The 14,494-nt window shown below is 33.5% G+C and overlaps 1 protein-coding gene across 1 annotated transcript in view; it reads left to right on the top strand.

Moving 5' to 3' along the window:
* Window positions 1–14,494, top strand: part of LTN1 (listerin E3 ubiquitin protein ligase 1) — a 32,182-nt gene that overhangs the window by 10,489 nt on the left and 7,199 nt on the right. The window contains exons 10-24 of the mRNA XM_058184962.1: window positions 199–957; window positions 2,662–2,703; window positions 3,955–4,147; window positions 4,372–4,611; window positions 5,787–5,940; window positions 7,471–7,621; window positions 8,083–8,284; window positions 9,223–9,382; window positions 9,718–9,822; window positions 10,451–10,593; window positions 10,830–10,965; window positions 11,861–12,002; window positions 12,439–12,652; window positions 13,074–13,311; window positions 14,165–14,239. Of these exons, the coding sequence (XP_058040945.1) occupies window positions 199–957; window positions 2,662–2,703; window positions 3,955–4,147; window positions 4,372–4,611; window positions 5,787–5,940; window positions 7,471–7,621; window positions 8,083–8,284; window positions 9,223–9,382; window positions 9,718–9,822; window positions 10,451–10,593; window positions 10,830–10,965; window positions 11,861–12,002; window positions 12,439–12,652; window positions 13,074–13,311; window positions 14,165–14,239 (2,954 nt within the window). The remainder of the gene's footprint in view (window positions 1–198; window positions 958–2,661; window positions 2,704–3,954; window positions 4,148–4,371; window positions 4,612–5,786; window positions 5,941–7,470; window positions 7,622–8,082; window positions 8,285–9,222; window positions 9,383–9,717; window positions 9,823–10,450; window positions 10,594–10,829; window positions 10,966–11,860; window positions 12,003–12,438; window positions 12,653–13,073; window positions 13,312–14,164; window positions 14,240–14,494) is intronic.

Here is a 14,494-nt window from a genome sequence, read left to right as displayed (position 1 = left end):
ATGTGGTCGTAAATTGAGGACTAACTTCACATACCTATTCCCTCTGTCCCACTTCTGCTCATGAGATGAACTTTATCCATATGGGCTTGTAAAAAATAACTAAAAATAAAAGGAATATGCTGCATAGGTTGAAACAGCTTTCAGAAAAGGTATTAATACATGTTGAGATTAAAATGCATTTGTTTTGTTTTTTTACAGTTAATTCCTCTCATTGATACAGTAATTAAAGAGCCCAAGTTACAAAATGGATCTTTGTTTTATGAGATAGCAGACATGCTGAATGTTTGGAAAACAAAAGCAGAAATAACTAATGACGATAGAACATCCCTCACTTTTCAGAGAATGTTATCTAACTTTTGGGATGGCCTTTCAAATATATGTGTGGGACATGTTGCTGTAATGGATGCAGATGAGAAATCGTTGGCTGCTGTGTCTTCTTTGTTGCAAATTCTTCAGAACCCAGAAAACAAGATGAAAACAAATAGAAAAAAAGCTGTAAATGTAAGATTTGCAGAAGACAAAAAAGTTGAAATTAACGCCGAACATGAGAATTTTGTTGACATGAAAACTAGCAATGAATCCAGTAATGTTATTCATGAAATTCATGGGAAACATACTTTTCCTCTACAGAATGAATCTTTAGAAGGTTTAGTTTGTAAACTTGCAGAACTAAGTATAGGGTACAACAGCCAACAGATATCTGACCAACACTTAAAGTTCCTCTCTGCTCTACTCAGCACCTTTGCTTCCCATAAAGTTTTCCAGGTGCTTATAGAAGAAAATGGTGATGTTCAGTATGAAAATCCATCTATTCAGTTTCTTCACGAAAAGTTAATTGTTTGGCTGAAAGAAGATTGGAGAAAAGAGACAGACTTCCTGGTTGATATTTTATATAGCATTCTCCATTGCTGCAGCAGTCCCATAGAGAGGGAAAATATTCTCAATGATTTAACAAAGGTACAGTTTTCTTATGCAGTAAATTGATTTCATTCAATTTGTTTTAATGCATTCTGTTAAACTAATTAGAATTTGGAAAAGTAACATTTGTACTTGCACCTGGGTAGCTATGGCTTATCAAGTAACATGCATAAATGTCTTAATATTTGGAAGTAGAATTGCATTAGGACAGTTATAAAATACTTTTAATTATCTTTTAAAAGTATCTGTTTTTTATCTGTTACTAATTTTGCTTATTTATTCATTTCCTGGTAAATCAGTTATAAACTGATTTTAAACAATATTTTAAACATAACATATAAAGAACAATAAACGTATCATAAACAATATTTTAAACAATATCATTAAGAGCAGCACAAACACCAACTTGCTTATCAGGGAAGCTGCAAATCAATTAGTATTGAAGTGCAACTAAAATCAGTTTTATATATCAAACAATGTATTTCCTAGGTTTTGGAAGGTCAATTAAGAGAGCCAACATCTGTCTTCTGAGACATAGTTTCACATTCTAGATATTGTGAACATTCAGGTTTTTGTCTATATTTTCACTAGCCATACTTTCTGATAATAAGACAAAGTACTATGCTTAAGGGGGAAGAATAAGTTTTCTTCAAGTACACATTCTCTGACTAGAGAGTCTCTGGTGAGGCATACCCAATGAAACTAGATCTCATGCAAATCTAGTCTAGTTTTCATGTTAAATAAAACAGATATTATGCATGGGCCATATGTATATACATGTTTCTTCAGAAAAGAAGTAGCAATAGAAATAGCACTTAGACTTATATACTGCTTCACAGTGCTTTACAACCCTCTCTAAGCAGTTTACATAGTCAGCATATTGAGGACAATTTGGGTCCTCATTTTACCCACCTCAGAAGGCTGGAAGGCTGAGTCAACCTTGAGCCTGGTGAGACTTGAGCTGCCAAATTGCAGTCAGCCGGCAGTCAGCAGAAGTAGCCTGCAGTACTGCACTCTAACCCTTGTGCCACCGTACTACTCAAGATGGTGTTTACAATATTAAGTAGAGCTATGCAGCTGCCTAATTTGTATAGCAAAGTTGAGTGTGTATGTAGATGAAAGTGTTGCATGTGTTAGCACCTTTTTAGATCAAATAATCATTTTTCTGTGATTGTGCAGCTAATTTCAAAGCCAGGAAAAAGCAGAGGTTTTTAAAGGAGTGGCCAATAAAATAGAATAGAATTTTTTTATTGACCAAGTGTGATTGGACACACAAGGAATTTGTCTTGGTGCATATGCTCTCAGTGTACATAAAAGAAAAGATGCCTTCATCAAGGTACAACATTTACAACACAAATGATAGTCAATATATCAATATAAATCATAAGGATTGCCAGCAACAAAGTTACAGTCATACAGTCATAAGTGGAAAGAGATTGGTGATGGGAATGATGAGAAGATTAATAGTAGTGCAGATTTAGTAAATAGTTTGACAGTGTTGAGGGAATTATTTGTTTAGCAGAGTGATGGCCTTCGGGGAAAAAACTGTTCTTGTGTCTAGTTGTTCTGGTGTGCAGTGCTCTATAGCGTCGTTTTGAGGGTAGGAGTTGAAACAGTTTAACATCCATGGCCATTCATTCCCAGATTTCCTTCGAATCCATATCCCTTTCTAATATTACATGATTCTGGGAGACTGTCCAGTGTTGTTGTCATGTTTTGATGTTATTTCTTTTTCTTTTCAAGATGGATCTAAAATGGAGTATTCTTCTTCAAATAATCCAAAAGGTATGTTCAAATCCCCTCTTTCCCCCTCCCCCAATTTGCATTTGTATTAGTCTAGGATCCAGAAATGCACTAAGTTGCTTCGGTATAAATTGGCGTCTTAATTGTTCCTTCTATGGCTTATGGCTTGCTGGGTCACTGTTCCTTTGGAATGAATGAGCTCATGTTGCTTGGCAGCAAAAACAGCTGTTTTCCCTCTTTGGCCTGTTTGTGGGTAATTTTTCATTGCATAAATGTTTCTCACTACCAAACATATCTGTCTTATTATATTAAAGTGACTGTTCTGGTTACATATTATATAGGTAGATGAGTTGGAAATAAACATTTAAGAAAAATTAGATGAGAACAGCCAAGAGTACAGTGCTTGATTTTTCTTTTCTGCTGAAACTCTGAGAATAGTGTAATGGAAAGGGAGCAAATCAGTTAAAAAGAAGAAAGTGCAAAGTATTATCTTTTTCATTTAACCTTCAAGACAAACTGAGAGAAGAGAGCTGACAGTGACATTGGGTCAATCACTTGCCCCAACCCACCTCGCAGGGTTGTTGCTGAGGGGAAAATAGGTCTTGAAGAAGGAGTATAATGTCTGTAAACTGCCTTGCTTTACTTATAAAGGCAGGGGGAAAATTAATAAGTGAAACAGATACAGCATGACTTTTAGCTGAACAAAAGACATACATGACTTTCTATGCCAAAGTCTTTCAAATGAATATGGCTCTGCAGAGTGTTTGAAGGAACATTTCACAAAATTTCACAAAATGTGCTGACATAAGTAAAGAAGCTTTTACAGCAGGTTTTTACTGAGTCCTCTGGAAAATCTATGGTGGTTTGCTTTAAAGTGAAGTTGTGGTTTCAGATGGTTTGAACAGGCATAAGAGGGGAAATTGCCCATTTTAGAAATTGATTAATTGCCTGTTTTTCAAGATTCCTTTCAAGATGGAACATTTTAAGTATCTTTGATTTAACCAAGTCTTTAAACTGAATATCTAGTAGTTTTGATTAGAAGTATTTCTCTGCCGGGGGTGGGGGTGGGGGGTGGGGCAGGCACGTAAGTAAGTTCCTTAAAAGCATTATATAAAAAAGCATTATATAAAACCTTTTTTATATAATGCTTTTATGGAACTTACTGATCTGATACTTTGAAGAGTACATGTGTTTTTTTGATGCAGATTTTTATAACAAACCAAGAGGTATATTTTGACATTAAAAGAGTAAAAAACTACTTTGAAAAATATTTGTGTACTTTCTAAACCTTAGGCTTGTTCAAGCTCTGAGAAACATTCCTTAAGTTCTACATGGCTAAAAGGAGATGTATTAGGTGAGAAGCTTGTGACTCTGGCCCATGATCTGTGTAACATCAGCTTGAAGATGACAGTAACTTCAGCCGAATCATTTCATTCAGAACAATGGACTCTCCTAAGCTTGGTATTATCTCAGTTAATTAAAAATGGTAAGTGATGCAGACTTTTCTAATGAGTAATAGACTTCTAGCTATCCATAGCTATGGATAGAAAATTTGAGGCACTGATGTAGGTAAATTAGACAGTATAGTATTTATCATGTGTGCTAATAAAAAGCCAGAGTTTTTTCCAGCACACTAAAAATGAGGACTCAGATAGTAGTAGAGCTGATGGTTTTATGATTATGTAATAAAATGTCTCTTTTAATCCACAGAGTCCTTAATTGGTGAAGTTTATGTTAAAAGAATAATTGACAAACTTCAAGCTGCTCTGTCAAAAGCTAAGGATCTTTCAGAAGCTGGAAATACAGAACTATCAGTGTCTTTCATCTGTGACATAGCCTCCAGTTTTTTCACTTCGGTTAAAGGATGTTTAATGATGCCGTCCTCTGAAGATTTATTATTCACTATTTTCCAGTTATGTGCACAGACCCAGGATACAACACGTTTATCAGGTACAGTTGCGTAGTATGTATGACCAATTCCAAATTGATTTTTTGTGTATATTTCTTACCACCTGTTTGTAACTAAAAATTGCAAGTTCTTTGATTCCTTATATACATATATATATTTACATATATATACATATACATAATATACATTTATATATACACATGCTATATGTAAGTATACATAAACACACACACATACAGAATCAAAAATTACAAAAATGGTGATCATGTTTTCAGTTCACTTATACACTGTAAGCCGCCCTGAGTCTCCGGAGAAGGGCGGGATATAAATGTAAAAAAAAAAAAAAAAAAGTTAGAAATATTGAGAAAACAGAATTTCTGCATGTATGTCAGCCAAACAATGTCGACTGGCGGCCCCCAGGGGGAGGGCCTTCTCTGTGGGGGCTCCTACCCTGTGGAACGAGCTTCCCCTTGGGCTTCGACAACTACCTGACCTTAGGACCTTTCGCCGCGAACTTAAAACCTATTTATTTCGTATGGCTGGACTGGCCTGATTTTAAATTTTAATTTTTTAATTGAATTTTGATGGGTTTTAAATTTTTGTAATTCTTATGGGGTGTAATGTTATTTTAAATTTTCTGGCAAATTAGAATCAGTTTTTTAAGGATTGTTTTAATAATTGTGTATGTTTCTGTTTGTATTTTATTTGCCTGTTCACCGCCCTGAGTCCTTCGGGAGAAGGGTGGTATACAAATTAAAACATTATTATGATGATGATGATGATGATGATGATGATGATGTTTGAATGTACATAACAAATTGTTTAAACAGGAACTAAAATTACACCTTTTTCAATTGAGAAATATGCAGTTTCTTAAAAAAAGAATCTTGGCAGAAACATAAACAATTTAATTCTGTAAAACAGAGTAAGGATGGATCAGGCCTGGTACTATTAGGCAAACAGATACAGCAATGTGTTTTTCATGGTTAAGTCTTCTAATCTGTAATTGAATGCATATTAACTTTTACGAAGTATAAATTGATAAACCTTTTTATCATTTATCCATAAAATAGTTTCATTGGAAAATAAGAACATAGCTTTCTTACTTAAGTGATGAAAACATGATTCTGCTCATAAGCTTTCAGTTTTACAGCATGATTAATGTGTATCAATCTGTTTAATAGTTAAAATTTGGATCCATTGTTTCTTCATGTAGATTTCCTTGTAAATAAATTGAAGCACACTTGGATGTGTGGCATCACTTCACTTGTGCATCAGCGTAGCATTCTGCATAAGGAGAGCAGCTTCCTACAGAAATCTGCATTCTGGGTCAAGAACCAGCTTCAGACATCAGTATTGGATATAAAAAGGTAGCTTTAGAATGCACTACATAATTTATTTGCTCAAAGCTAGCCATCACTCAAACTACTATCCTGTAAGAAGAATTTCATATTTTATTCTGAAATCAATCTTTATTTTGTTTGAAAGCATGATGTTCTGTCCCCTCCCTTCCTCCCCAAAACAATACGCCAGCCGATGCCATCTGCCAGCAATTTATTTACACTTGGCCGGGCTTCTTCTGGCAACGAAAAGTTCTGGCAACGTTCCTTCACGTGCCAGCCAAGTCCTTATCAAGTAGCAGCGTGCTGACAGACCGTTGCCAGGGCAACCAGGAGTCTGCAGGATGATCTAAAGTACTCACAAGAAATCCCAGCCTTCAGTCCAAAGCAGTCAAGGAGCCAGTAGTCCCTAACTTTTCCGACACAAGGGCCTACGGAGCACTCTCCCTGCTTTTATCCCCTGTGGGGTGTGGCTCCATGACTCAGCACTCCCTGGGCCTGCCCCACCTTTTCCTCTGCTGCGCACGCTTATCTCGGCGTCACTGTTTCGCATCTAGCCAAGATTGATCTTCAGCAGCTGGTTCTTGGGGCGTTGCCAGGGAGGAGGAGGGGTCAGGAGAAAGAGGCCTTGTCAGCTCTTCGTCCTCCTCCTGGCCTGCAGCGGGAATCTGGGATGGTGCCAGGGAGGAGGAGGGTCCGGGGGGTGGGGAGAGGAGGCCTTGCCAGCTCCTCCTCCTCACTCTCCGAGTCATCTGGCTCCAGGAGGCCAGGCCTGGGTGCCGGAGCCACAACACATGACCACAATTGGGACTGGACTTCCATCACTAAGCCATGAGGTTGTTAAGTGAATTATCACTTGACCGTGCACAGCATTACAATATTTTTTGTTATGGTTGTTATACAAACCATTCAGTTGTGGAGTGAATCTGGCTTTCCCCATTGATTTGCTTGTTGGAAGATGGCTAGGAAGGTCACAAATGGAGATCTCATGACCCCAGGGTGCTGCATCCCTTGTAAATGTATGTTGGTTGTCAAGTGCCGGAATTATGATCATGTGACTGTGGGGATGCATTGGTCATAAGTGCAAAGACCGGTCATATGTCACCTTTTTCAGCAGCTTCATAACTTCACACTAAATGAATGATAGTAAATTGTGGACCACCTGAACTTCATTTTTCCCATCCCATTTTGGTTCTTGTTCCTTTTCCTATAAAGTAAGTTTTATTGAGATTAAGTGACTAGTAATCACTTAATAAACTTTACCATTGTCAGCTTTTGTTTCACCACACTGCCTTGTCTTCCATGGATATTCTGTATGTTCTGTTGTGTTATTGTTAAAATGCGTAGGCTGCCAAATCATCCAGATTTACCTTCCAAATCATTATAGAAATTATTTTATGCTCATTGTATGAGCTTGAGATTTGCTAAGGCTCATTATACTAAATGATGGTTTCATTGTTTATCTTTGTCAGATTGCGTCTATATATGTGTTTTTCGTACGGACAGATATTTTGCTATTATCTGAATTCTGTATCAAACAAAAAGTTGGTTTATTTTCAGTTTGCAGGTTTTGATCTCTGTGGTCAATAATTTGTTGACTACATTGCTAGAAGCTGAAGATGTTTCTGCTTATGTTCTGAACGATTATGTTGAATGGCTTACTCCAACTCAGATTGAATGGGAAAAGATGCGGGAGTCTCTGTCCAGTGAGGTATGTAAGCTAAAGCAAAATTGATACACAGTAGAGAAATCTTTAGTGTTCGTATATTTTACCTGCTTAGATTTTTTTCATCTAAGAATTCTGCATTAATTATTCTAAGCTTAAAATAAATGAAAGGTGTAAGAAAGATATTATTATAAAATATACATTATAATACTTGCTTTCAACACACTCATTTAAAATATATTTTAAGTATAGCAGTAATAATTTTCTCCATGTATGAAATATACTTTACATATATAATTATACATTATATTTATAATATATATTTTATTTATGTGTAATGTAAATATATCCCTTGACAATTCATGCTATATTTAGCTTTAATTATTATCATGAATTAAATGGTAAATCATGAAATTTTATCAGTATAGAATGAAATATTTGAAATTTTGCTTTTCTCAAAGGAACATATAATACTTTTATATATGTTTTTTTATATGTCATTACAGTGGTTGAGGAAACCACTTCTGGAAGGAAGACTAAATATTAATTGTGAATTACCTGGAATAGATCATAAATTTTCTTTCCCAGCTAAACTTCCAAGTCATCTTTGTACTGCAGCTCTGCTTAGTAGAATGGCATTATTGATACTGGAAAAGGAGGCTGTGTTTGAAAATTCCGAAGTAGAAAGAAAAAAAATTGATAATATCAGTAAGTGATAGCAAAAAATAATAATTAAACCTATCTGTGACAGTCTATTATATTCTTTTATATTCTATTATGTTATGTTATATTCTAATGACCTATTGGGATAAATAATTGAATGTCACAACCATATCTTATGATGGAACAGCACTGTTTTGCATAATTAATAGGTGCCATCCACAATGATATTTCCAGGTTCTAGGCCAGCATTTCTCAACTAGAGTTTTGTGAAACCTGAGTGTTCTGCTACAAGACCCTAATGGTTCACCAAGAGAATACGATTGAAAAAAAATGTTTTTTGAACTATCTACTCCATGTAATGCTCGTGCTCGTGGCAGTGTAATTTTTACACTGTGACTTAGCTGTGGGCATATTGTTTTGCTGTTGGGACATGAAAACAATTCATTTCTAACCTACACAACTCAAAATATTTACAACCGGAATCATGTAGATTAGAAGTGAATAGCTTTGTGTCGTTTTAATATTTTTTCTAATTTTTATATAGGGTTTCCTTAGATCTGAAAATTATTTTAAGGCTTTCTCCAAGTTAAAAAGGTTGAGAAAGGCTACTCTATGCCATAAACTATTTATATTTGTTGAAATACTGCTATTAGCTTTCATTGTTGCCTTTCCTTTTCAATTCTTTATTGATAATTGAAATTATTATAAATAATTTAAATAATTATAACATTTATTATAAAATTATAGATGAACTACAAACTTGTATAAATAATTAAAATAAGCTTTCTTATAAGTTTCTTAATGCACTATTATACATAATTATTTTTATTTAGTAAATTGATAAATTAAATGTCAATCATACTATATAAATATATATATACTAAATGCAGTGTTTTCTTATTTAATAAAACCATAAAGAGTTAAGTGTATACATCTAACTAGTAACTGTTAAATTATAGAAATATATTTTTGTGTTTTTCCAGTTGTAGAACAGTTATATGCCTTACAGTGGATTGAAGAATTAGCAAACCCATCTGATCTGCTACTTGAATTTCTTCATAATAATGAAGTAATGAAAATTTCACATGAAAATTTCTGTCTACTCAATAATATTTCCCATCTTTTACAAATATTATTCAATAGGTAAGTATTAAAGGAAATTGTATTTCTCATAAGGCTCTTATTAGAAATTGTCTTGAATTTTTGATTATAAATGTACATAGTGCCTTTATATAAGCAATTCTCCCCTAAAATAAATATAAATGATTTTATTGTACTCATATATAAGCCATGTTATATAAGGGGCGTGTATAAGAGCACCAGCATGCCTACCGTCCCTGTTCTAATGTTCCCTTTAGCTGTATTCATTTTATGTATGCATTTCATGCTTATATTTATATATATTATTTAATATGTATGTGACAAAATAAATAAATAATAAATAAATGTTAATGTTAGAAATTTTGTATTCTTTGTAGATCAAAAGAGAGTGGACGACTTTGGGCTTTAACAATGGCTAAATTGATAAAAACAAAAAACTTTGCATCCTGTGAGATTAAAGCACTTTTTGATTCATTTGAGAGGTATGATAAATAATAAACTGGGAGTTCATGGGAACTATAATTTCTTGTCCTATTTTTAGTGATTAAATCAAGACAGGAAAAAAGGCTGTATAGAATGTCTTCCACTGCAAATAGAGATGATGTTGCCATTATCATTATTGGTCTCAAACTGAAGAAACTTTGTCCTTTTCTGTAGAGCTGAACATGTGTATATCTGTGTATGTCTGTTTTTTTATGTGTGTATGTGTATACACACATATACATAGGATAATAATAGTTGTCTATTGCATCTGAATCTTATATTAACTAATAGCCAATACTTAACACACACACACACACCTTCAATTCTCTAATGGCTTTTTATCCTATATTACCTAACATTTCTAACCCTAGATCCATAACTGTTTCAAATAGAATAGAATAGAATAGAATTTTTATTGGCCAAGTGTGATTGGACACGCAAGGAATTTGTCTTGGTGCATATAAATGGGGCAGCTGTACAAAATGTCTTACTTTCTTGAAGTTACATGTGTTTTGCTACTCATAGAGTTCTGCATATAACAATCTCTCTCATCCTGATTTTTGTAATTTTTTTATCAGTACAAAAAGTTTTATATTGATTTCCTAATTTTCTTTTCCCCATGAACAGCTTTTTCCCATTAACTGAAGGAAACCTGCATACACTTCAGAGTCTGTCTCCAGTTTTATCGGAGGAAGATAAGGAAGAACTTGTCATTAGGTTCACAGCTAAACTAATGACATGTAATGGAACTGATCTCTTCGGTACTGAGGGTTAGTGTCTTAAATAATTTTTCCAATGCTACACTGAGTTGGAAGAGGTAGGACGTTTAGTGCACACAATCACATATTTATTTTGATAATTGCAAAACTATTTTAATGAATCTTGTTACCTTACTAGAATTATCAGTATTCAGTTCTGATCACTAAACACTTTATTCCTTTTGTTTTCTTATTATACTCAAAGACATTTGATAACTTTTATTAAACTGATATTTCACACAATTCAGGAGCATTTGGATATCTTGGCATTTTAAATTCCTGCTTGAATACTCAAGATACTGATTATGGAGAAGTAATGGCTGGAATATTGAAGGTCATCATATCTTGGCGCAGTGATTATGAAGATAGTTTTCTTTTCAGCTGGTGAATTATTTAATTATCTTATTTTTCAAAGATAATTCATATAATAACTAAAATAGCTTTGCTCGCATTATAATAGTTGAATTTTATTTATTTTAAACTATGATTTTAGTCCAATAATTGGAAGCTTGTCTTGTATCAGCTTTGTCAAACTGGTCCTCTATAGATGTTCTAGCATTTGAATGCATTTTGTTTTAGAAAAGACATAATGTGTGTAACAGGAATAAGAGTGCATCTTAATACACTGTTATTGTTCACAGATTATAACGAGTGTTACACTTTTAAAAAAAACTTCTAGAATCAATTATTTCTTTAAATGTATTCAATTTTTTTGATTGAAAGCTGCCATTGTGATACAAAAGAGCTTAATTTCAGTATATACTTTTGTGCTTTGAGAATGTTGATTTTTACCAAAGAGATTTTAGTAAAAAGATTTTTACCAAAGAGAATGTTGATTTCTACCAAAGATTTTTACCAAAGCTTAATATACTTCATAAGACAAGCTGAGCTGTCCATAAATCAGGTATTGTTTGAGGAGTTCTTGGTGCTCTCTAAGTTTGATTGTTTGCTTGTAGATGTTTCATTACCCAACAGGTAACATCACATTTTGGGGGGGGGGTTTGGGTATTGAAACATTTACAAACAAACAACTAAGCTCACAGGGTACCAAGAATTCCACAGTGCAGTGCTGAGCTGCAGATACTTTTTTCTATTGGAAATAAATTTTTGTTATTTGCGTTCTTGTTTGTTTTGAACTTTCTCAACTGAATGTTTTCTTTAGTAAATGAAATCTTGACAGAAGAAAAATTGGAGGTGTTGGTTTTATTGTAATACAAACATTTGTCTTGCCCTTTCATTTTAATTTAGCTTCTAACATTTTCTTAATTTTTTGCCCCAGCAATCTACAAGAAACAAATCCACAGCTGCTTGGTTTTAATATAGAAATGATCCGTTTCATTTCTCTGTTGCTGAAGAAGTCTGTCTCCTTATTGGAGAGTGAATGGGATTTTGTCATGTGCTCCATGCTAGCTTGGTTAGAAGTAAGTAAGAAACATAAAAAGAATGATATAATTTCTCCATTTGAAGAATTTCATATTCCTTGTGGGAAAAAAATCTCATTTTTTGGAAATGTAAAATATGATGAAAAAGCTTACGTAAACCAGTAAGGTTTATTATATGATCAATATTCTATGATTCTGGTTATAAAATGTTTAAGGTTTTGTGGAACTAAATTAACCCAGTAGTCTATACTAATTTGAAGTAGTATGGATTAAAATATGGAAATATGTATATCATTTAAAGAGTCATCTGTTAACTTCTAAAATCTACTCTGGAGCACAAATCATCATTTTGATTTGTTATAAAATGGTAGATTTTTTTAATGTATAGCTGAAGAGTTATGTGAGAAATATTATTTGATGTGACATGTTTTAAAATTTGCTATGAAAAAGAATAATTTAATTTAATTGTTTGCAGACAACCTGTGAAAACCCAGAAGTCTTTCCTGCTGCACAGGTACAAGTCTTTGCTTCTGTTAGCTGTGACCTGACTGCTTCTCTGAGTGCATATTTCCAGACAGCAACTCCTGAAATCGTTGAAAAATTTCCAGAAAACCTCATGTCTGAATGGCGGGACTTCTTTTCAGAAGGCATTCATAGCTTGCTTCTGCCTCTGTTGGCAAAAATCACCAGTAAGTTTGTGACAAAGGGTAAATATACAGACAGGCAATGTAGAGTCATAACATAAAAATACTTTGACAGGCTATTTAACACTTCAGGTTTTTGTTAGTAAACATTGGCAGTATAAAATATGTAGGTATATTTTGTGGTTTCCAGGATGATATAAAGAAAAAATCTGCACATAATTGCAAGATATTACTTTTCCTTCATAATTTCCATTCTACCATGTTCTTTCAGAATTTTTTGAATATATTTCAATTTTTCTATTTCACTGGTGGCATCATGTAAAACTATCATTTTGAAAGTATGACTGAATAGTATTTATGACACTTTAGATGAAAATCATTATTTATAATTGCTAATTGAATATTATATTTAATATTCGAGTTACGATGGTTTCAGGCTCTGAATTATCTTGTACTTTCTATACAGGAAAAGAACAAGATGTAATGGAAACATCATTTCAGAACTCCATGTTGAAATCTTTGGGTAAAGCTTTAACATATATATCAAAGGATCAGTTACTGAACCACAGGCTTCCTGCCAAATTTGTTGCTGGTCAGAAAACAAATCTCCCTGACAATTTACAGACTTTGTTAAATACTTTTTCTCCATTATTACTCTTCAGAGCTAGATCTGTTCAAATTACAGTGTACCACATGCTAAACAAGTAAGTTATTTCCAATTTCCTTAGAGCATGCTGTGATCTAGTTCTTTTTAATTTTATCAGTATAAGAAATACTTTAAAGCTAGGGAATATAGAAATATTATTATTTATCACAGTAAAAAAATATACATTTTCTATATACTAATAATTTCTTAATCATTCTAGGCTTTCTTTTTAGGGGAAGATAACCGAACTAGTGATTATAACCTCAAGGCCATATAGTTCAGAATTGATTATGAGCTGGATAGGATAGTATACTATAGAGATATTTACTACTATACCCTTTTGAGCTCCCTGTAATAATTTCTTCATAGATATGGCACGTATAAGAATCTGCGGGAGGATGGGGCAAAATTAAAATAGACTTCTATTTCATTGTACTGCGAAAGTACTCTATGATTGTATTCTAGATATGTACAATACGAATATTATAGGCACCAGTGTGACTCAGTTACTCAGTTAATCATCTTGGCCATTGGGTTCTTTGATCTGCCTGGCTTATTTTTCATTCTATAAGAATCTGGCATTCTTCAAAACCAAACATAAGCATCTAATCTAATATGTATCAGCAGATATAGCTTTCTGCTTTATAAAAATCCCCCACCCTGGAATGTAAATATTATCTAAAATGACTGGTGAATTGGTAGTTTGTGACTGGCCCTGCTCACCAAGGCAACTATTTAATAAAAAACCAAGTCTTTTCACTGTAGCCTTTTAATGACTGGGTCTATCATATACCAAAAATTAATGTCTTAATATTAAATCATTTTATTATGATTACTTCTCAAAGTCAGATAAATATTTATGCTATAAAAGTATAAATAGGTTCTTCTCATTTCTTTATTTCATATTCTAGGTTAATGTCTGATTTACCTAAATTTGACAATGTGGATCTCAGATCGTATGGTGATGAAGAAGAGGAACTATTATTGTATGTTTCATTTTATATTTACGATGATTTATAGAGGTCCCTGTCTGGATGATTTTGGGCCAACCCACTCATAGGGTTGTTGTTGTGGAGAAAATAGGAAAAGGGAGGTGTGTTGGATATGTTCACCACCTTGAGTTATTTGTAAAAATGATAAAGGTGAGATACAAATAAATACATAAATAGTTTGAACTATTTGCCTTGAGGTATTTGTAAAAATAATAAGATAATATACAAATAAATAAATACCATGTTTCC

The sequence above is a fragment of the Ahaetulla prasina genome, chromosome 5 (genome assembly GCF_028640845.1).
Source record: "Ahaetulla prasina isolate Xishuangbanna chromosome 5, ASM2864084v1, whole genome shotgun sequence".
Taxonomy (NCBI): Eukaryota; Metazoa; Chordata; class Lepidosauria; order Squamata; family Colubridae; genus Ahaetulla; species Ahaetulla prasina.
The sequence above is the reverse complement of the archived record's forward strand: the minus strand, read 5'-3'. Positions and strand labels throughout refer to the sequence as shown.